Raw genomic sequence first — 20,941 nt, forward strand, 5'->3', positions numbered from 1 at the left:
GGCGTAGAAGGCGTCCAGTATTGAGATCTCGAAGCGCTCTGGAAGCCGTTGCCAGGGCGGCTTAGCTTGCTATGAGAACATGCTCTGCAGGGCCTGAATTCACCCAGCTGCATTCAGGAGGTTGATAATATAAGAATTTCAATTAGACCGAGATACCTGGAATCAGAGAAGGCTTATGACTCCCAATCCCCAGGCAGCTGTCAAGGTAGGCTTTGTGTACTGGTGACATGGACGTGTGGTATGCCTCCATTCAGATGCACAATACCGCAAAATACTCGTGCAGGGGGAGCCGCGTCTCCACGAAGCAGCATACAAGTGTATATAAGCGGTACACACTTTCCCATCACGATTGACAAGAGTGGTTGGTAAGCTAGGCGAGGATGGGGGCGATGAAATCGCCACATTCTTTCTACCATCGCGAGTCTGCGATCGACGGAATGTGACTGACTCTGTCGGCCCATCATATTATGCTAGTCATATGGAATCCCCGTCCAAGTCCGTAGAATAAGATGTATTCAATATCAAGTCAGCTTTCCAAACTAGCTTTCAAAGAGGCCTTGCCTCGAAAGCCATGGGTATCTCGCGCCAATGAACCAAACGCCAGCAAAATCCAAATTTCGTCCAAGCTTTGCACCTGGGAGAGAGGACCCCTCGACTGGCGTATTGAACTTTTATGCCGCCTACTTCATGGCAAAATCAAACTCCTCAAAATCTGTCCTCAAGCCCTGGGCATCCTCTTCCTCCGCCAGTTGCTCACTTCCGTCTTTGCGAAGGAGCGCATCCATCCAATTCACCCGGTTCTCCAGCTGCAATAGACCCGCCATGACCTCCCGGCCGAACCAGATATTGAATCGCTGTTCATTCGGTAGAGGAAAGTACATAGATTTTGCCACCCCGAAATCTTTCTCGTCGTTGCCATTGGTGTGGTCTGCCGTTTCAACTGGATCCGACACCCACGTCCACACGCGAAAGTAATCCGACCGTTGAGGCAATAGACTGTCGGGGTCACAGGGCTGGAATGGAGGGTACTCGTGCCGTTCTCCCGCTACCTTGAAAGCCGCCTCGACCAAGCCTTTCTTCACCTGTTCAGCCTGACATGCCATCAACTGCCAATGGTGATGCCGGATGCCGGTGCGATTGACTTCCCAGCACACAGTGCCTAGCTGACCTTGACTCTTTGTGCCAATCATCGTGCTCAGTGCCTTGCGGAAGCGGTTCATTTCCTTAAACTCATTGGCCATCTCTTCAATGGATCTCTTGCCCTGAGCTAGCTCGTCCGCAGCATGGTAGTACGGGATGATCATGACATGGCCGGTGAATGAGAGCTGTGGGAAAGTCGATGGCAAGGGTAGTGGGCCCCTAGAAGCTGTTACCATGCTTTCCTCGCCTAGAGATACCACCAAATGAGTCTTTGCACCCGGCTTGTTCAGGCACATGAAGCAATCATTCGGGTCTTTATTCTGGTTTCTGCGTGCACGTTTGTAGTGGCGTCCCTCTTGCCCGCCGTTGGCATATCTGCTGTATGGCTGATCTTCTAGGGCCTGCCGCTTTCTGGGCGGCGAGGACCGGATGAAGGGCGATACACCAGGAGGCTCCACTGTGGGCGGAGGACGTGATGTGTCCAGGCTGAATGCCGTCATCCATTCTTTCGTAGGCGCAGAAACATTCGGGAGAGCTTTGAATCTTGTCACTGCCAACTCTTCTAGAGAACTGTAGTCCACGACATGCTTGAAAGGTTCCCGTTCCCAAACTCCAGCGGGACTGCTAGCGAAATGGTACCATGGCTTCAACGCTTGACACAAGTTTGAGATAGACTGGGTGCCCTGGTCGCCTTTGACGCCTTCTGGTAGCGGGATTTTTGATCCGTTCGTGATGTTAGCCGGCCACTCATTTGTAACCAGAATGTGAGCGGAATGAGCCCCATGGAGACCTCGTGCATCGTTGTCCAAATACAGAGGGTCGCATTTTCCGAGTTTCTGAGTGAGAGATGCTTCATTTTGGACAAGTCGACCTCCAAGGTAGACAATCTTCACCACTTCGGTAGTGGTCATCGTTCCTTTGCGACCCAGATAGAAGAGGTTTGCACAGAGGTCGTCGTCGCCTTCCAACTTGGCCTTGACTTTTTCAGGGAAGCTCAGATCGCCAACGGTGAAATAAGTCGGGAGAGGGACATTGATGCGTCCTTGGAGGAGCAGCTCGAGTTCCTCTGAGTGGCTGGAATCATCCTGCCCGAACAGATCGCCAACAATCAAGACCAAATTGAAGTTCTGCTTGGCTTGCAGTTTGGAGATTTTTTCAAATGCTTTCTTGAGCTGGCCTTGCACACCTCCAACCACGAGTCTGCCTTCTGTTAGGTCATGCTGATGTGAAGATATCCTGGGCTTACATCTTTGCCGTTCCCATCGTGTCTCGATGTTGCAGAAATGTCCAGCTTGTAAGCCTGAACAGATAGCGTTATTCGTAGATCCTAGCAGCCAACTCCGAATCTCATAGCGAAAGATGGATAGAGGTGCCCACTTCTGTCTTTGCGACCACGAGAACTCAGATGAGATGATTTCGAAAAGAAAGGGCCGCAATCCAGGGATATATATATTTATCAGCCTGTCAAATGCCAGTGACAGTCTGGTCAAGAGATCGTGAAGGGCGTGTAGTTCACTAACAAAGTGTACTTGCTCGTGATGGACTCTTCTATCACCGTCACTTTCAACGTGAAGAAAATATTGTCGCGGAATGAGAATTGCGGCGCCGTATCGATTTGTATGGTGGAGCGCAGATCTTGTCAGCCGCCGATCTCATGCGGGGAAAAATTCAGGCTGCGTCTCGCCGCCGCCTCCAAAAATTTACAGCGTTGTACAGATTGGGCGAATTACTAGTACGGGCATCTTTTTCTAGACCTCTGCCTTTTGTCGCAGTCGCCGTGCCTCCCTTCTGTGAGCACACCTTGAAGCCTGAATACAACATGATAGCGACTCTACTGCCGTAAATTTGCTGTCATGGCACCTTCGTCCGGTGCCCCGGCCGGCCGGGCCCTTCGCAAGACCAAGAACCCTACCGCCTCAACCCATATACACCGATATGAGTCCTTCACGAAGCGCATCTCGAGATTGAAGATCGACCCGGTCCACACCGTGGAAAGAAGGAAACCCTCGAATGTGGACACAGACTTGACACAAAGCTTCTTCCGCACTGCGCTCGACGAGTGGTCAGAATTGAACTTGTCGCAGACATTCACCAGTTTCCTGAACAAGGTCAATCCGCTGTCCGAGAACCTGCCTCAGCTTCTCCACCATGCGGACACAATCTTTGATCTTCTGGTGCAACACATTGAAAAGAAGGACGAACTTGCCCTGGAGCCTCTCCTGAGTCTCCTTGCACACCTCGCACATGATATCGGGCAACGGTTTGAACAGTACTTTTCCCGCACGGTAGTGCTGGTTGCCGATGTCGCCGCGACTCATAGCAGCGCTGAAGTTATCGAATGGTGCTTTACATGCCTGGCGTGGCTCTTCAAATATCTCTTGCGGTTACTTGTACAGGACCTGAGGCCCCTCCTCGATATCATGACCCCGTATCTTTCGGCAAAAAAAGAATACATTGTTCGATTCAGCGCAGAATCCCTGGCATTTCTGTTGAGGAAGGCTGCCGTTCTATACCAGAAAAGAAAAGCCCCCCTGAACCTTGCCATCAAACATCTTTTGAAAGGTCTGATCCGGGACGAAGACCCAGCAAAACTCTATTCATATCGAAATGGTGTTATGAGCCTTTGTGTTGAAAGTGCAAGAGGATTGGACGGCCAGTTGCATTCCAGCGCTGAATCTCTATTCCGCTGCTTGTTGGATGTTGCTACGCCGTTAAGCGGGGAACCTGAGGTCCGGGCCACCGTTGAGGGTATTGTGATCGCGTTAGTCCACGAGACCAACAGCACTGGATTTCAGCCCGTCTTGGATGTTGTAATTGACTTTGTCCGGGAACGCGGCGTATCGAGTGACCCGAGCCAAGTTCTATTCGCGGTTCGACTCATCACCGTGGCTATAGGTACAAGAAGAGGCACAAGAATCTCTAGCTGGACGGCCCTCACGGAGGCCTTTCTCACCATCGGGGAGAATGCAGCTCAACGAGCCAACGACGAAACTCAAATCAAGCAAGAGTTGATCACTATCTCTGCTGGGATCTCTCAATTTGCACCCATGGACCAATTGTTGCCCTTCTCGCAAAAGCTGTTAGATTTTGTTGCGAACCAGTTCTCCATAAGAGAATTCTTTGCCTTTTGCACGATTTGCGCAGATCTGGGAAAGGAGAGATTTACGGATCTGGTGTTGCCCCGGCTCCAACAGTACATCATCAGGCATTGGCGTGACGACGAGGTTTGCGTATACTATCTGCTGGAAACTCTCCGGCAGACTGACGCTATTTCCAATGGGCGGTCAAGTTCAGGGGCATTAAGCTGTCCCGAGTTTGAAGCGTCGGTGCTTCATGAACTTTCTGCCTCTACCGCTACAGACACCAATCTGCCAGTAGAACAATTCGCTGGCCGAGTCCATTTGCCGGTCAACCTTCGCCATCCTTCCGATTTGAAGATTGTCACCGCCCTCCTTGGTACATACCGCTCCTTGATCGTGGATGCGCTCAAAGAGACCGATGGAGAGCCGGATATTTGTCGTCGAGTGATGCTGGGCTGGGGCCTTGAGACATACCTCGAATTTCTACCGGAGGGCGACAGTGGGATTTCGGAACTTGTATCGATAGTTCTCCGGACCTCTCCGCTCCATTTTCGACTGCCATCGTTTCTGCACGGAAGCATTCGTCTGCTGCGCAAGGCCAGTAAACCGACTGAATCACAAAGGAGGAACCTGGAAAGCGTTCGTAATGTCTTGATCGACAATTTGCTGAGCACGTCTTCTTCTCTGAAGGAAGGGTCTCTTGAAATGCTTGCTTTACTCGCGGAATCGGACAAGAAGGAGGAGCTTGCTGAATCCACTGATCTAATGCTTGAAATCCTCAGAACCCCATACTTGCCGGCGGAAGTCAGGAAGATTGCCATGCTCCTCAGACGCCTTCCTCCACGGCAACAGAAGCTTGTTTCGGACGCATCTTATCAGAACATGACGCCCTTCTTTTGTCTGGGGTTGCTATCTCATTACCATGACCAAACGAGAAAGGAGGTGTGCAATGTGTTGGCTCAAATGACGGACCCAGCTTCAGTGGAAGAGTTCATCATAAATGTTGCTATCCAATGGTTACGGACACCCTCCTCCGTTGACCATGCCGATGGGGCGAAGCCTGAACAGCCAATACAAAGGTCATCTGCCTTCGATTGCACGAATCTCATGCACATGGATGCTCTGTCTACGAAGCAGCTTCAACAATTCCACCAGGCCAAAGATCAACTTCGCGGAGTGGTCGAGCGTGCCCACCAAATGGAGAATGTAAGAACACCCGCCAATGGACGGACACTAGCACTTCAGCTCTTGTCGGCAATTCCAGCCTCCGCCGAGCGCCGGTCTCGTTTGTTGGTGCCCATATTCCTTGCAGCCCCGATGAACCGGGGGCAGCAGCAGCAGCAAAAGCCTAGTTCAGATTCTTCTACATCGTCACATACCTTGAGCCCAGATGTGGATGATTCTGAATGGACTCTGCCTGAACGGAAAGCATTGCTCACGCTTTTTGGCAAATTCATCAACCCCCGTGTACTTTTCAGGTCAGGTGAACTTCGCGACAAACTGGTGGATTTACTAAGCAACGGCAATGCTGAGATTCGAAAGCTCGCCCTTCAAGCTGTTTTGACATGGAAAGATCCAGCTTTAGTCCGTCTCGAGAAAACTCTTCTGGACGTGGCCGAAGACAAAATATCGACCACAGACTTGGGCGCTTTACTAAGCGCTGAGGAAGACCAAAGCACCATAAGTCCGGATGATCGCGACACTGTTTTTCCGATTCTACTGAGGCTTGTTTTTGGTCTAATTGTCGGCCGAGCAGGCACGGTGGGTTCGCAGGAAGCGCGGCGGAAATCCATACTGCGCACACTCTTCCGAATGAGAGAAAGCGAGGTTGCGACCTTTCTCGACATCGCTTTGGGAAAATTGAAGGAGGTGAAAATAGCTGGCTCCGGCATCGACCATATTGGCGCCGATAGCCATTTCGTTCCAGAGGATCAGCAATATGGATTCCTGCGGCTATTGTTATCAATGCTGGAGACATTACAAAGTCGGTTTGCCCCATATGGCCCTCAGGTTGTCGATGCAGTGGTCTTTTGCCTTGTCAGGGCCTCGCGCCAAGGCCCTCCTGGTGCGCCAGCATCTGCCCCGTCGTCCAGTCTAGCCCGAAGCATCAGGCGCACGGCTTTCCAGTGCCTAGTTTTACTATTTGAGCATTGTGAGAGTATCGACTGGCCGTCATACCTGCCCGTGCTGTTCTCCAATGCAATCAGTCCTAGACTCGAAACTTTTGCCTCCGAAGCAAACCAGGGAATATCAGGGTTGCTGCGACTCTTTGCCTCCTGGGTGCATTCCAATGACCAGATCGGTTATCTCAGGGCATACGATGACAGGGTTCCCAGTACTCTCTGGCAATGTTTGACCACACCATCTGCGCAAAATGAGACGAAAACCTTCATTCTGCAAGAGATCGTGGTTCCTTGGGTAACCATGGCTGATGACCAGTCCATCAGCCCAAACAAAGCTGCAGAAGTGCTGCAGGAAGAGGCCAATGGGTTGCTAAAGGCTCTTACGGTCATATTGGAACGGACGCCGTCCAAGGAGATCCTCAGCGCCGTCACAACTATTCTGCCCAAGCTTGCGCCTTTCGCAACGTCTTCCGAGTCTCGGCAATCTGCCATCAGCCTTCTCATCACCCTACTGGCTGACGCAAACCGCAAGGTGCCTCCGAACGTCAAAGGTCAACTACTAGCGTCGATTCATAGCTTTGTCGAAACCAGCGGCGATCTGATTGACGAAAAATCTCACAAAGATTTGTATGAATTGGCTTCATCCTTGTTCAACTATTTCAAGGATGAGTCAAATCGCCAAGTCCTTTGTCAGATCCTTGATTGTCTATCACGGTCGAACCCTTCACTGGAGCAGGCCGCTCGATTTTGCCATGCTTTGAACGCAATCTCTACGGAACGGCTCGAAGAGATTGACTATGATAGGCGTCTACAAGCCTTCGGGGAAATAAATGCACTGGAGGTCGGCGAGCAGAATAAGGCCATATGGCGCCCAATCGTCTTCAACTTGCTATTTTTCGTCCGGACTATGGAGGATTTTTCCATCAGGTCCAACGCATTAAGCAGCCTGAAGCAGTTCATCGTCAAAGCAGCCGAATCAGGCTGTTCCGATTTGGAAGACCTAACCAGAACGGCAATCCTTCCAGTGGTTAAAAAGAACATCACACATGAGTCCGAGCTTATACGGGCCGACTTTGTCTCGCTGTTTGGGCTTCTGGTACAATATGTTCGGGACGATCCAGACCTCGAAAACCTGCGCCCTCTTCTTGTCGGCGGTGACGAGGAGGCATCGTTCTTCTCGAACATACTTCACATTCAGCAACATCGTCGTGTACGGGCAATCCGACGACTTGTCTCCGAGGTTGAGAAGGGTGCAATCAATGCGCAGAACAACGCAGATATCTTCATCCCTTTGCTGGAGATGTTTGTGTATGACCCCAGCACGGATGAGTCTGCCCAAACCACCAAAGGACAGAGCATAGCAGCCATGGCTACTCTGCTCCAGTGGATCAACTGGAAGCACTTCAAAACGTTGTTCCGACGGTACCGAAATGACATCGACAAGACCGACAGCGCACAGAAACCTGCTAGCCGGCTTCTATCACATGCTGCAGATGCTCTTTTAGTCGCCAAAGCGCAGCAATCTGGCATACCTGACGAGAATGGCGAAAAGGCGGTCCCTTACCTGGCCAGATCGATTCGAGATAAAGATGTCGTGGAGAATGAGCTTCGGACTCATTTCATACCCAAACTCGCGGAGTTGGTCCATTACAAAGACGAGACAGAGATCAGCTTCCGAATTCCTATCGCGGTGACCACGATCAAACTCATCAAAATGCTTCCGCAAGAAGAGGTTCAACTTCTTGCTGCTCCTATCATGCTCGATATCGCGCAAATCCTGAAGAGTCGCACTCAAGAATCGCGTGACGTTGCACGCCGTGCTCTTTGCGAAATCGTCACACTCTTGGGCCCGTCGAGTCTTCAATTCGTGCTGAAGGAGATTCGTTCCACGCTCACCAGAGGATATCAACTGCATGTGGTGTCTTACACACTACACTCCATATTGGTGGCGATCACTCCTCACATTGAGCTTGGCGATCTCGATTACTGCCTTGATGATCTTGTTCTGGTGGTAATGGACGATATCTTTGGCGCTGTCGGTCAGGAAAAGGAAAACCAAGACTACATCAGCAGCATGAAAGAGGTCAAAAGCAGCAAAAGCTACGACTCCATGGAATTGCTTGCTCGGTCTACAAGTGTCGGCGCGCTTATGAAGCTCGTCGCCCCCATACAAACCATTTTGTCTGGGACGCTCACTTCGAAGCAAGTGAGACAGGTGGACGAGCTTTTGCGAAGGATCGGGATAGGTCTATCGCAGAACCCTGCGACAAGCAAGCGAGATTTATTGGTTTTTGCGTATCATTTGATCCAGTCATTGTACCGACAGAAACAAAATGATACGACTGCCGAGAAGTCCCTCACGCTTGAAGAAAGGAGTCGCCAGCGGTATCTTATTCAACTGAGCTCGGCCCACAAGACCAGCAGTGGTCAGACGTCGCCCCTGTTGTATAAGCTGGCTCGCTTTGCTTTGGATCTGGTGAGATCGACACTCCAGAAGCATGACGATGTTCTCACTCCCGAAAACGTTCATGGGTTTCTCCCCATCATCGGCGATGCCATTATTGAAGGCCAGGAAGACGTCAAGATTTCTGCTTTGCGCTTGCTATCAGCCATCATCAAACTTCCCATGACCGAGCTGGACGAAAATGCGCCTCTGTATGTCAGCGAAGCTGTCAAACTGGTGAAGAATTCGACAAATACCAACGAGGAGGCGGCTCAAGCCGCGCTTAAACTTGTGGCTGCAGTACTTCGTGAACGGAAGAGTGTCAAGATTAGAGACTCGGATATAGCAGACCTGTTGCATCGCATTACCCCGGATATTGAAGAGCCTGATAGGCAAGGTGTTACTTTCAACTTCATCCGGGCCGTCATGGCTCGAAAGATTCAATTACCGGAACTGTACGAGCTCGTGGACAAAATTGGTATCATGATGGTGACGAATCAAACCAAAAGCGCGCGCGATGTGGCCCGGGGTGTTTATGTCCATTTCTTGCTCGAGTACCCGCAGAGCTCAACGAGGTGGACCAAACAGCAGAAATTCTTGATGAAGAACCTCGAGTACGCTTATCCCGAAGGCAGACAATCCGTCATGGAAGCCATCAATACTTTGGTCGCCAAGGTCAAGGGAGAGCCAGCCCAGGACTTGATCTCCACCTTTTACATTCCCATCATGCTTCGGATGGCCAACGATGACAACAAAGGCTGTCGGGAACTTGCCGGGGTGTTGCTCGGCCAGCTGTTCCGCTCAGCTGATAGAAGCCATCTTCGAGGCCTTTTGGAGCCCCTGCAAACATGGTCGGAACAGGAAGACAACCAAGCACTACAAAAGATAAGCCTGCAAGCATACAGTATTCTTCTAAGCACGGGAGCAGCTCTAGATCAAGAAGAAATTGCCCATATTCGCGATCGTCTAGCCAAGATCCTCCAAACGCCAGTCGCGGAAGATGGTGACGACTGGGAGATTCTGTTTCAAGGATTATTGCTGTTGGCGAGATTTGTCGAGGCTCATCCTGACATGGTCTTGACCCAGAAGCAAGCTCGGCTGTGGTCTTTTGTCTGGAAATTGTTGAACCATCCCAACGTCTGGGTTCAGAGTACTTGTACAAGCTTGATCCAGGAGTTCTTCCGACATTGTGCTTCTTCGGACCAGACAAAACTTCCGCTAACTTGCGACCATGGGCTTCGATTGGGCAAAGAGGAATTCCTCGCGATTTTGAAGGCCAGTGTTCGAACGCTCAGACGGACACAGGGCAATGAGGATCTCAGCATGAACACCGTTCAGAACCTGGTGTTTATGGCTCAATGTCTGGATGTCAATGGACTGACGATGGAAGTTGCCGACAAGGACGACAACACTGCCCGAGAAACTGGCGCACAATCCGACACTGACTCGGACGAGGAGGAGGAAGAAACGAAAACCAAGCAAATTCCCGCGATACACTATCTCCTGGATCAAATGGCACGCATTTTGCGGGTCGAAACGTCTCGTCTCACCTCTGCCGCCTTGACGCCCAAGATATCCGCCCTGGTCTTCTTGTCGACCGTTATCCCTGCGCTTTCCATGGAAAGTCTGGCTGGACAGAGAGTCCACCACATTCTCCTCCCCCTGCAACACCTTACAGATCCCAACACTATTCAGCCTCGTTCGGCAGACCCAACGTTCCCAACAACTTACGCCCGATTGATCGAGATGGCGCACGAGGTGGTGGATAAACTACAGACCAAGCTCGGAGATACCGAGTACGTCAAAGTGCTGACGGAAGTGAGTAAGATGATGCGCCAGAGGAGAGAAGAGCGGCGAAGTAAGAGGAGAATCGAACGGGTGGCCGACCCAGAAAAAGCCGCGAGAGACAAGCGCCGCAAGGGTGAGCGGAAGAAACAGCGTACACGGGAAATTGGCCAAGCACATCGGAACAGACGACGGGAATTGGGGTTGTAGGACGCACTGTAGGTGCTGCGATATGGCATGAGGCGTGCGGTTGTCAGATAGGGATGGTTTGTCCTACCACTTTGCTCTATTTTGGTTTTGAAGCATAGCATGGCCCCGGCGCTGATTGTGGATTGATCTTGACAGAATGGTCCTGTCTAATAGAGATATGATATACAATCATGAGAGTCTTTGTGGTTGATCAACTTTTGTGTCCTTATTGCTCATGTCACGGATGCCCCTTGGATTTGGGAAGCCCGACGAGTAAGGGGTGGTGTCTGCTGGTCAGAATTGACAGCCTTGTGGCCCCAATCTACACCAAGTACTAGAATCTTGCAGCCCTACGACAGCGGTCTGGAAAGCCCCTGTGACTTACATGTAGCCTTGTCTTACGCAGCCATGCCACTGCAGCTTCATTTTCAACATCACCCCTACGTCAACCGCACCACCATTTCCCCCTTCCCGCATGCATTCCCTCGTCAAGTCAAGCATTAACACTCGCCGACTTTGGAATATCCGTCCCCACAGCAGCCGTAACACCCGCATCAACCGGCAAAACGACCCCCGTCAACCATCGTGCCTGTGGACCCGCCAGAAACCGAATAACACAGCCGACATCCCACCCATTCCCTTCGGTTTTGAGTAAACTGCGATTTTTCCTCGCTTGTCTTGCTTCTTCGGACATTCCCCCTCCAGCAGCATACATCATAGGCGTATACACCATCCCCGGACAAACACAATTAACCCTAATCCCATCGCCAGCATGATGCGCCGCCATCGCCCTCGTCATATTGACAATCGCGCCCTTGGCAGTCGGATACAACAAATGCGGCGTACCACCTTTCAGTCCCGCCACAGAACCCATATTGACAATACTGCCGCGGTACATCCAGGTGGGTCCGACACTGTCAGCTGGGTTGGATTGCAAAATTGCCGGTATGGCATATTTGGACATCATGACCATGCTCGCGACGTTTATCTGCATTGATGATGCCCATGCTGCCATGTCTACGTCGACGGCGGTGCCGGGGGCGCCGCCGACGCCGACGCAGTTGATTAGGATGTCGAGACGGCCGAAGTGTGCGAGGGTTGTGTCGATGATGGATTTGCAGCTGGATTCGATGCTGACGTCGCCTGCGATGGCGATGGCGGGACAGAGAGGTTTGTTGTCGCTGTTGTTGTTGTTGGGTTCACCCTCGGCCAAGGCCTCGGGTCTAGTTCTGGTTCTGGCTTCAGCTTCAAGTTCAATCATTTCAACCGTTCGTTGCGCTAATCTGATGTCGCGGTCCACACACGCAACAAAACACCCGTCTTCGGCGAGCAAAATCGCAGTCGCGCGTCCGTTGCCGATTCCGTCGCCTGCTGCGCCGGCGCCGGTCACGATGGCTACTTTGCCAGCGAGGGAGCGGGGTGGTTTGGGGAATTCGTAGTCCATGATTGAGAGATAGATGAATGAAGGTAGCCGGATGACCACTGATCGTGTCACTTGTTTAGAAGGTATGCAGGCGTAGCTATCTGTCCGATGCTGGCTGGTTGGTGGTTGGTTGACTCGGTAGTAGAGTGGACTGGCTTCTTGTGTCTCGGTTGATGTACGCCTGTCTCTCCGACTTCGCCTTCGACTTTCGTCACCGAGTCAGTTTGAAAGATGATTTCCCCGTTGGCTTTGCCCTCCAAGGCTTTCGTGTCAGGTGGCAGTGGGAGATGTGTATGTGGTGCGTCAACTCCGACAGATCCACGTCCTCGTCCTTTTCACGTTGCACCTTCGCCTGAATCTCGTCTCGGATTTTGACCCACCTGGGATGCTGATTCACTTGTCTAACAAGGACTGAATGATACCAAGCGACCGCTGTTCTTTAGGGCTGTCTGTCACGGCCACCACAATTCCTCAAGACACCAAGACCACTTATCAAACTGAGCCGATGGGATTAATGAGTGACTGTCAATGTCAACTCCTGATCTGTGAGCTGTGACACACAGTCTCGTGGACAGTCCAATCTGGAAGGAAAAAGAGGCCAGTCACTACCTCAAGTCGAGTTATATTCCACTCTTCTCACCTTGGGTTTATGATGAACTGAAACATGATACAAATACCTAGAACCTAGTCAGGTAGCTTGCAGGTGGTAATAGACGAGAGGGATTCCACGCGTCTGTTTCTCCAACTGATGAGGTGGTGTTTGGAATACTCCCAACCGAACGGAATACTGTCTACCTCGGCTCAAAGACCCACTCACTGCCGTCCGTGGGATCACCCCGTGGAGACAGACAACATGTCTACTACCAGTAGGTATACTAACATCGTACTGCATAGATGTCCCAGAATACCTTTAGTTTCGTCTGGACTTCGGGATCCGGACTGTTTCAATAATGAAAACACCCTGGCACTACACTTTATCATCCTTTACATCAACCAAACATAACTACGTGTCGGTGTAGTATATAGTCGGAACTCCAAAGCTGACTCGATCGCGATCCTTTTGTACGCAGCGACCAGTACTCGACTTCCTAGTAGTATGATGGCAACCCTCCTTGCACATTGGGTTGGGAAACAATAAATTGCGTTGCGGTACGGCGCGTTCAGACTTCACAAAGCAGCCTGGAGTGGATGTTTCATAGCATATCCATGCTGAATGGCGACCATGTCAACGACCATACCATCCTTCTCTCGCGACACCATCCATCAGGTCCATCACAAACCAAGCGGATTCTCAGCATTCTGCTCCTTTCCCCCAAACGGCTCCTTCATCCTCTTCTCTTCCGCCTCCTGTGCCTTCGCCGGCCCACCCTCATGATTTCCAAAACCCACACCCATCTGTTCACCCCATCCTTTCCCAAAGTTCATGACCCCGCCGACCGTAGGTCCCAGGACCCCACCGAGCGGTTTCCCTGCGGTTTCCAACACGGGGCCGGCATGTTTGCCCACGGGACTCAATACGCCTTCGACTTTGTCGCCGGCGGCGTTGCCTAGGTCTTCGGGTTTTTGGTACCAAGACGAAGATGAGGATTCTTTACCGCCTGTAATAACGAGTTATGAAGTCGTCAGCCTAGGTCTGTCACCCTAAACAAAAGTGCGACCAATCCAATCGCGGTTCAAGGACAATGTTGTCAAGTATTGACCGCGCTTCAAAAAGGATCAAGCCATGCCTGCCACTGCCACTGCGGAGTAAGGTATTTTGGACAAGGTAGAAAATCTACCGACCTTCTTTCTGCTCAGGAGCACCACCACTTTCCTGGGTGTCCTGGGTGTCCTTGGTCTCTTTGTTCTCGTTGTTGTCAGACATTCTGGAACGAATCTGACGGAACAGGTAACGTCGCGTCGTCCGTTATTTGGTAGTCGGAAACAGATGACTCGACAGGACTCGACTCGCTTGGTCCGCAGGAATAAAATAGTTGTAGACTACAGTGGTCTGTTCTGTTTTGTTGCTGGTATAGTACTAATGTTGCACTCTCACTGGCTCACCAAGATTGTTCACAAAAGAATAGAATTCGAGTCGGATCACAGACGAACAACAACAAACCTCATGGCCTGAGGAAAGGCGCAGGACGAAGCCACGGCAAGGCAGGCTTGTCTGGACCCTCCATCGACATCATATCCCGCTCGCATGCAGCCCGAGTCTGCAGCTGAGTGGTACATACCCATACCGTGACTGGGTTCGCAGAACAGGGATCCTGCCATGGCTGCAGTGGCTTGTCAGTTCAAAAGCCAAACAACCCGACGAGGGGAGCACGATGACGTCGAACCTGGGGTGGGAACCGGTGGGGAACGAGGTCAGTGTTAACAAACTTGCCAAGTATACCTAGGTAAGTTTGCTGTTCAAGTTACTTTAGTATTCGAAAACATTCAGCCTTGCCGTTCTCATCAGCCTTGCTCCCGAACAAGCTGGACCTGGGCACCTTGTAGCCTTCCTGGCACCCCCCTGAGCATCAAACGAAGCCAAATCTAGGTAGGTAGTAGTTGGGCATTTGGGACTATCGGGACGCCAGACAGAGCATCCATCCACCCCGAATCACTGTATGCTGTTCTGTAATAAGGCACTCATACTAGTAGTATCCAGTACTGTACATACTCTACATAGTAGCCAAGCACAATGCACACTTGTAGGCGACCATCTTGCGTTGAAGCTTGCGTCTCTGATGGCCTTTAATTCATTGCTCAAAGCTAATCCACAAGCTGACCACTGCACAGCTAAGCGTGACAAGCAAAGTCCACCATCACCACGACCACCACGGATCTGAAGCTGCCGCTGCTGCCACACCTTTCGGTGTAACAACGGGCAGCAAAACTAAAATCTGTCCGTATACACACCCACCGGCCTCGTGACGAAGCGATTACTTCTCCTTCGCGCCTCATCCGGCGTCGACGACCCAGGTCCACCACTTCCGCTCACATCTCGATCCCGTGCAGCACTCTCCGTTCCCAAGCCTCTGGATCCAGCGCGCATCTTGGCCTCTAGAAGCGCGAGCGCATGGTCTCCGGCTGCTCTGGCCAGCTCTGCTTCTCTGAGAAGCCCCTTTCTGGTCAATTCTCGCTCTTCCTCGGGAAGCACAAACCGGTGAATTGTACGGTGATCCAACACTCGTTCTTCCGGATCGCCTGCGCCTTCAACCCAGGTCCCCTTGCCGCACCGGCCTTTCCGGCGGTACGCGCTGTACTCAGTAGCACCGGCTCCTTTTTTCCCGCGTCCCGATCGTTCGAGCAGTTTGCGTGGGTCAGGATCGGTCTTGGGCCAAGCAAAGCCGTACAGCATGCTGTGTCGTTCACATCGGGGACATTCGCGTCGGGTTTGGTATCCATTGGGTTGAACAAAGAATCCATAGCATTTGTCATTGTGACATTGAACCCAACGGTCATGAGGTTGAGCCAGTAACTTTCGGGTCAATATATAATCCCCGGCTATCCGAATTGTGCCCGTAACCGGGTGGACGGTCAACTTGGTCACTGTGGTTGACGTTGTGTTGGGCTCAATGGACGGCAAAACTCCGTCTTCTGTGTCAGCGTCCTTGGGCTTTTCAACTTCTCTCGTAACAGTGGTAGTCGCTAGAGTCGAGATGGCATGTGGTACAGGGGCACCCGCTATCTCAGGGCTGACCGTGGTGGCCACTTCATTAGCAACATCGAAAAATACGTCGGCCGTTGTTCCTGAATCTTGGCTCAAGGAATCAACCACAATGGTGTCCCCATCTGCTTCCAGTTTCGTCGTCTCCATTGATTCGATTTTGATGGTAACAGCACTGTCACTGATGGGATTTGCAGGGATTTGTTGGGTTGACGGCCCCGTCTCGTTTGCTGAACCATAACTTGATGGAGATGTAGGCGCTGGAGAGATGGGTGCTCGTGCGGAAATCTTGCCAAGTAGTCTAGCAGTCATCTTACTCTCGCGGGAATTTCTCTTGGACTTGGCACTACTGGGTGACTTTTGCTTTGCATCTAGCGATCCATCACCGACTGTGGTTGGAGGAGTCGATGCTGCTTCTGATTTGCTGTCTTCGGCACCTTCGCGCTCTGTCAATCGTGATGGACTATGAGGTGGAGAAAGCGTGGTCTTCTCCCCAGAAACCGAAGATGTGGGATCGATAGCCTCCGATAAGCCGGTAACGGCGCCTGACTGACCGTGGTCGGAATCGGAGCTTGTAGGAGGGGTCCACGAACGTTGCAGCTTGGAAGGGGACAGATTAGTCTTTAGCTGCTTGCAAGGAGGAGCTGAAGACTGTCGCGAAGACGCTTCTGGTGCCCGCTTGCGCTTTAAGCTGCGTGACCGGTGATTGTCGATGAGTTCGCGTGAAGGAGTAGAAGCGTGGCTTGAAGGCTCGAGAACCGCAGCTTTCGATGTCCAGCCGTTGCGCTCAAGAACCTCGCAAGTATGACAGAGACAATCTATATTGCCGGGTCCAAAGTAGTCATCACCATATGATACGGTGATCTCGTCCCCAACCTCAATGTTCTTCATGGCGACCACTTCCATACCGTCCGGACCCCTTGTCACAAGGCGACCATTTGCATCGCAGTCATGGTTGGCGAACCGCGCAGGGCCCAAGAAGATGGACGAGTTCTTTTTGCGACTGGAGACAACGATGCTGAAATTGCGGTTGCTCAGGTCTAACTCGGCCGATTCCTCCGTGGTTAGAGGCACGAGAGTGCCTATGAGGTATTTGACCGTGTCGCCTTGCTTGATCCTTCGTCGTGCGGTGACGGCGGCCTCATATGTGGTGATGGTATACCGATTGGTAGCGGACACCTCCCAAGGGCAGTCGGTTTGGTACATGGCGATGTACTTGCGAAGGTGGCTGAGAAAATGTTCTTGTTCGGCTTTGGAGCGCAGGCTTTGCTTGTACCGTTTCAATCCAGGCAGGGCAAGCAAGGCCTTCTCGGCTGCCACCAAGTCCTTATCGACGATGACCTTGTGCAGGAGAATCCGGGGTACTTCATCTTCCTTGATACCTCTAACAGGGATGTGCTTCGTCCGGTTCTTCCGTATGCGGTACTTGTAGTAAGCCTGAGACGTGTCAGCACAACATGCTCCGGGTTGCCAATGGCTGTACAAACATTATCTATTAGTACGTCTGAACAGACGTCGTCGTACGCGGCCAACTCAGCCAGAGAGAGCCGGTGAGCCTTCTCCGGCTCCTGGACAGACTTCTTTCGAGTCATTGTCGCGTGGTGTTGCGAGTCGTCCGTTAGCAAGGGGGTTGGGGTTTTTTGTATGAAGAGGTAGCGCTCGAGGGTAGGCGGCCGAGATTGTAGCGAAAGGTTGTGCCCAAAGCTGACAGCGAGCGAAGAGGTCTCTGGCCAAGTAGCGCAAATGATTGTCCAGACGCGATCTAAGGTTCAGGCCAGCCTGATGTGACGAGCAGTAAAGTGAAAATGAACGTGGTGCGACATGTTGGTCGCGTGGATAAAGCGCTTCAACTGGACGAAGCAGAAAGAATCTTTCAACTCTACGTGACTTTTGACATGGAGGAGAAGGGATGGTGTTCAACTGCTGTCAAGGGAGCAGGAGACACGAAAGGGAGAGGGGCCACACGAACTGGAACGGGCGCAGCAGCAGCAGCAGCGTCGACAACACTGGCAAAGGGAGAGGGAGACACACGGCGCGGACGGGCTGCCAGTGGAATCTGGCATTTTAGTTCCTGTTATTTTAGTGAGAGTCCGTCCTGTTGTTGGTTAGTGGTATAGGAATTGTGGGTTAGTGAGCTGTGTGCCGTGCTAAACTTGAAGAGAAATGAACCTTCCGGCGTTTAGACTGCTACTACGGTACTAGTACGGTAGGTATTAAGATCTCGTATAGGTCGCGCCTCTCCCGAGTCTGGATTGTCCGGCCACCAGTCAAACACAAGCGCCCCGAGTCGAGAACCATACAGGTAATCATCGGTGGCTATGCACGCCCGCCAGGTGCGCCGCTCAACAGCTCTCGCTCGTCAGGTGCCTGGTACTTGCGTCGCCTGAAGTGCACCATCTCTGCCTTCCAATATTGAGCAGGGGTCCGAGAAAAAAGCTCTGCAATTCTCAATGTTCGCTTGGAACCGTAGCAGTTCCGAGAGAGTTGATCCGACCTCGATTCGCCGGACCTGATGCCCTTGCACGAAACGGTCCCATTCGAGGTCTTTGAAATTTTGAACTCATTATTGTATATACACAACCTCAGCGCGAGTTACGCTTTTTAAGGATTCGGCGCGAGGCCTTCAGATGGCGTGATAACAAACACCCACCCACCATGCATCACCGGCTGGACAACTAATACATACCTGCTATTTACTATGCAGGTAGGTAAGTATCTCAGAGATAGCAAGGATACGGGTCAAGTGATCATGCTAGCTCTTGAGCAGCTCCGGTTATTGGAGCACTAGGAAAGCAATCCCGGCAATGGTGCCTGAGTCCAACTTGAACTGCAGGGCACTGCAGCCTGAGGAGCTTGTGACAGTGATGATACGCTATCATCCTACGCTGGCCAGCTTCATTTTGTCAAACATTCTGTCAATCTGACTTGATGGATTCGCACCGGATAGCCAAACCTTGACCTTACAGCTCCAGCAGCATGTGTTCGATATCAGTTTCGACTGTCATCGTGGCGATGTGGCAGTGGGTGAAGCAGCGACGTTTATTTGGGTCCAAGGTATGAAACGAACCAGTACAGCCATACCTGAAATTAGCCTCGATTGGTGTCATATCATCAATTCCTTCCCATCTGAGAAGCATGGCTATGATATAGCCAACGCAGTATTTGTGTTTGTCGATATTATGGAAAGACTCACTAAGAAGGTGGCTGCTTGGTTCCAGGCCATCTACAGTTTTCAACAGACAGACGACGTGGATCACTATATCTACGTCCGGATTCATCCTCGATATGCAACGTTCTCGACGGAGGTATGTCAATGTCCTATGCGGAGAACGCAGCCATGGCCCACGGTCCGCGTCTAAAATGAGTTACCGGTTGACCGGGGACTAGTCCTTATCCTCTTTCGAAGGGCAGAGCCTGTCAGATTAGATGGGAAGGCTGCCACGTTCAAGAGTGCGGCTCCTTCCTCGGGGGACCGTCGCTACTGACGAGTGAGCAGATGCCCCTGGCAAATTGTTTGCTCCGCTCGCTTTATGCCCAACGCTGGAGGAGTGAGCACTGGCTCAGCACTGCCGAATGCCGCAACGTGAGAGGAACTTTTGCCTGAGGCTGTGGATTGGCTCCTTTCGGGGTTCCCGATCTCCTACGATTGTGCGACTTGCATGTGGAATTCATTCCTTCATCACATCTTACTGTCATCCATCTCCTTGTTGCGTGTTGCTGTGAGGATGGCTTGTGGGATAATGGTTGGTCCAGAGGAGGTGCCCACTTGCAGGAAAGGGGGGTTGACCATTGAGATAGAAGTTCAAAATGTTCCGAGTCTTGCTGGGTCGGATATGGTTTTGGACGCGAACTGTTTGACAGGAACGAGCCAATATTTGGTAAAGGTGTCACGGCAGTGGGCAGAAAGGAGAACAGCCTTACAACTAGTCCTCTCGTCTCATCCTCAACTTCTAGGAAGTCCAGGATCTCGCCGAGAGTGCATGACTGGGATGGCCAGAGGGGAAAACCCCTCTATGTCTTTGGAAAGCACGAGAAAACCGTCGGTGGGAGGCTTCCAAGTTCTGCCAGTTCCAACCACGATCTCGACTTTACGATCTCCATCCCTGATCTGCGGTGCATTGCTAGGGCAGGATGTAATGCCCACGTCATATCGGTCAGGGACAGGAGGTGGTGGAGAGCCAATACCTACCGTCTTCATCGAGGCGGATACGTATTCATTGTTGTCGCTTACCGGACTACGAGGGCATTACGGCATGTCCCGACCTAAACGTACCATGACAACCAGGGGACCTGGCCATAGGTCCTGGCCTTATCCATGTCCCATTGATGAGACGGCCGATCTCTGATGCAGTGCCCACAGAAAGGGGTGATCCAGGAAGAGGCGCGGCTCTGGACATGAATTCTGTGTAATTCAGGGCAGTCGACCGATCGGGATGTTGATGAAATCATCTTGACGTGAGTTTGTCCCGGAGCAACACTTCCGGGCGATACTGGAACTTCCCTGGAATTCTTTCTGTGGAGAGCTGTGGACTCCAGTTGATGGGCCTGTCCCTAATCCTCCCGCTATCCAAGTAGTATTGAGTATTGGTATGCATCTACTCCTAGGCAGCTTCCTAGAACATTCGTCACCCAGTTTGGCTTGGACTGTGAGATCACCCCCCGGGATAGGGGACCCTACCCTAGACCAGACGCCCGAGTTTGTCGCAGATGCGCAGATTCGGAGTGGGAGGGGGCAATGATCGTCGAAAGGCTGCGCTCCGGAAGAAGCCTTGCAACGTTTGACCACTGGCTGGAGGAACACAACGTCCCACTTTCTCCGCAATTCGATACGTTGAAAATGCCACCGCAGGGCTATAATCCCTTGTACCTTGTAGTCACAACTTGAACTGCCTTTGTTCTCACATTCTAGAGGTACGTACCTAACCATTATTGCAGCCTCAGGCTGAGCTTCATCTGGATTGCATCATGATGCCCCGATTATCACTACGAACCCCCTTGCTGTGATACAAAGGATCCGGGTAAAGAAGCCGCCCCCCAATTGCGTGCCCGACTACAGGCCCCAGCAGAGTGAGCTCATCACAATTCACGTGCTGTGAAGTCATCATGATGACAACCCCC

The 20,941-nt window shown here is 51.8% G+C and overlaps 6 protein-coding genes across 7 annotated transcripts; 2 read left to right on the forward strand and 4 right to left on the reverse strand.

Annotated features, from left to right (window-relative positions):
• Window positions 1-3: 3 nt before the first annotated feature.
• On the reverse strand, window positions 4-2,697 carry HMPREF1120_08117 (uncharacterized protein). The gene is made up of 2 exons (XM_009162358.1): window positions 2,387-2,697; window positions 4-2,340 (listed from the first exon to the last, which is right to left on the reverse strand). The coding sequence occupies exons 1-2, from the start codon at window positions 2,401-2,403 to the stop codon at window positions 681-683; spliced, it is 1,677 nt and encodes a 558-aa protein (XP_009160606.1). The 5' UTR covers window positions 2,404-2,697; the 3' UTR covers window positions 4-680.
• A 163-nt stretch (window positions 2,698-2,860) lies between these two features.
• Window positions 2,861-11,200, forward strand: HMPREF1120_08118 (uncharacterized protein). The gene has a single exon (XM_009162359.1). It carries the CDS (start codon window positions 2,994-2,996, stop codon window positions 10,779-10,781), a length of 7,788 nt encoding a protein of 2,595 aa, XP_009160607.1. The 5' UTR covers window positions 2,861-2,993; the 3' UTR covers window positions 10,782-11,200.
• HMPREF1120_08119 (uncharacterized protein) lies at window positions 10,833-12,925 on the reverse strand. Its single transcript, XM_009162360.1, has one exon. The coding sequence runs from the start codon at window positions 12,202-12,204 to the stop codon at window positions 11,254-11,256; it is 951 nt and encodes a 316-aa protein (XP_009160608.1). The 5' UTR covers window positions 12,205-12,925; the 3' UTR covers window positions 10,833-11,253.
• Window positions 12,926-13,047: 122 nt separating this feature from the next.
• HMPREF1120_08120 (uncharacterized protein) lies at window positions 13,048-14,467 on the reverse strand. The gene is made up of 2 exons (XM_009162361.1): window positions 13,966-14,467; window positions 13,048-13,781 (listed from the first exon to the last, which is right to left on the reverse strand). Exons 1-2 carry the CDS (start codon window positions 14,045-14,047, stop codon window positions 13,456-13,458), a joined length of 408 nt encoding a protein of 135 aa, XP_009160609.1. The 5' UTR covers window positions 14,048-14,467; the 3' UTR covers window positions 13,048-13,455.
• Window positions 14,468-14,705: 238 nt separating this feature from the next.
• Window positions 14,706-17,918, reverse strand: HMPREF1120_08121 (histone-lysine N-methyltransferase SUV420H). Its single transcript, XM_009162362.1, has 2 exons — window positions 17,311-17,918; window positions 14,706-17,260 (listed from the first exon to the last, which is right to left on the reverse strand). The coding sequence occupies exons 1-2, from the start codon at window positions 17,413-17,415 to the stop codon at window positions 15,050-15,052; spliced, it is 2,316 nt and encodes a 771-aa protein (XP_009160610.1). The 5' UTR covers window positions 17,416-17,918; the 3' UTR covers window positions 14,706-15,049.
• Window positions 17,919-18,091: 173 nt separating this feature from the next.
• HMPREF1120_08122 lies at window positions 18,092-20,941 on the forward strand. 2 transcript variants are annotated; one of them, XM_009162364.1, is made up of 3 exons: window positions 18,092-18,877; window positions 19,042-19,128; window positions 19,211-20,941. In XM_009162364.1, exon 3 carries the CDS (start codon window positions 19,483-19,485, stop codon window positions 20,167-20,169), a length of 687 nt encoding a protein of 228 aa, XP_009160612.1. In that variant the 5' UTR covers window positions 18,092-18,877; window positions 19,042-19,128; window positions 19,211-19,482; the 3' UTR covers window positions 20,170-20,941. The 2 variants fall into 2 exon arrangements, with proteins under 2 accessions (XP_009160612.1, XP_009160611.1); XM_009162363.1 differs by having other exon boundaries at window positions 19,024-20,941.

This window comes from Exophiala dermatitidis (assembly GCF_000230625.1).
Source record: "Exophiala dermatitidis NIH/UT8656 unplaced genomic scaffold supercont1.7, whole genome shotgun sequence".
Lineage (NCBI taxonomy): Eukaryota > Fungi > Ascomycota > Eurotiomycetes > Chaetothyriales > Herpotrichiellaceae > Exophiala > Exophiala dermatitidis.

Coding starts and splice junctions, on each gene's coding strand:
- HMPREF1120_08119 (XM_009162360.1), bottom strand. CDS start 12,204: ATGGACTACGAATTCCCCAAACCACCCCGCTCCCTCGCTGGCAAAGTA.
- HMPREF1120_08118 (XM_009162359.1), top strand. CDS start 2,994: ATGGCACCTTCGTCCGGTGCCCCGGCCGGCCGGGCCCTTCGCAAGACC.
- HMPREF1120_08120 (XM_009162361.1), bottom strand. CDS start 14,047: ATGTCTGACAACAACGAGAACAAAGAGACCAAGGACACCCAGGACACC. Junction 13,782..13,965: donor TGCTCCTGAGCAGAAAGAAG/GTCGGTAGATTT, acceptor TCGTTATTACAG/GCGGTAAAGAATCCTCATCT.
- HMPREF1120_08121 (XM_009162362.1), bottom strand. CDS start 17,415: ATGACTCGAAAGAAGTCTGTCCAGGAGCCGGAGAAGGCTCACCGGCTC. Junction 17,261..17,310: donor CAGACGTACTAATAGATAAT/GTTTGTACAGCC, acceptor GACACGTCTCAG/GCTTACTACAAGTACCGCAT.
- HMPREF1120_08122 (XM_009162363.1), top strand. CDS start 19,483: ATGTGGAATTCATTCCTTCATCACATCTTACTGTCATCCATCTCCTTG.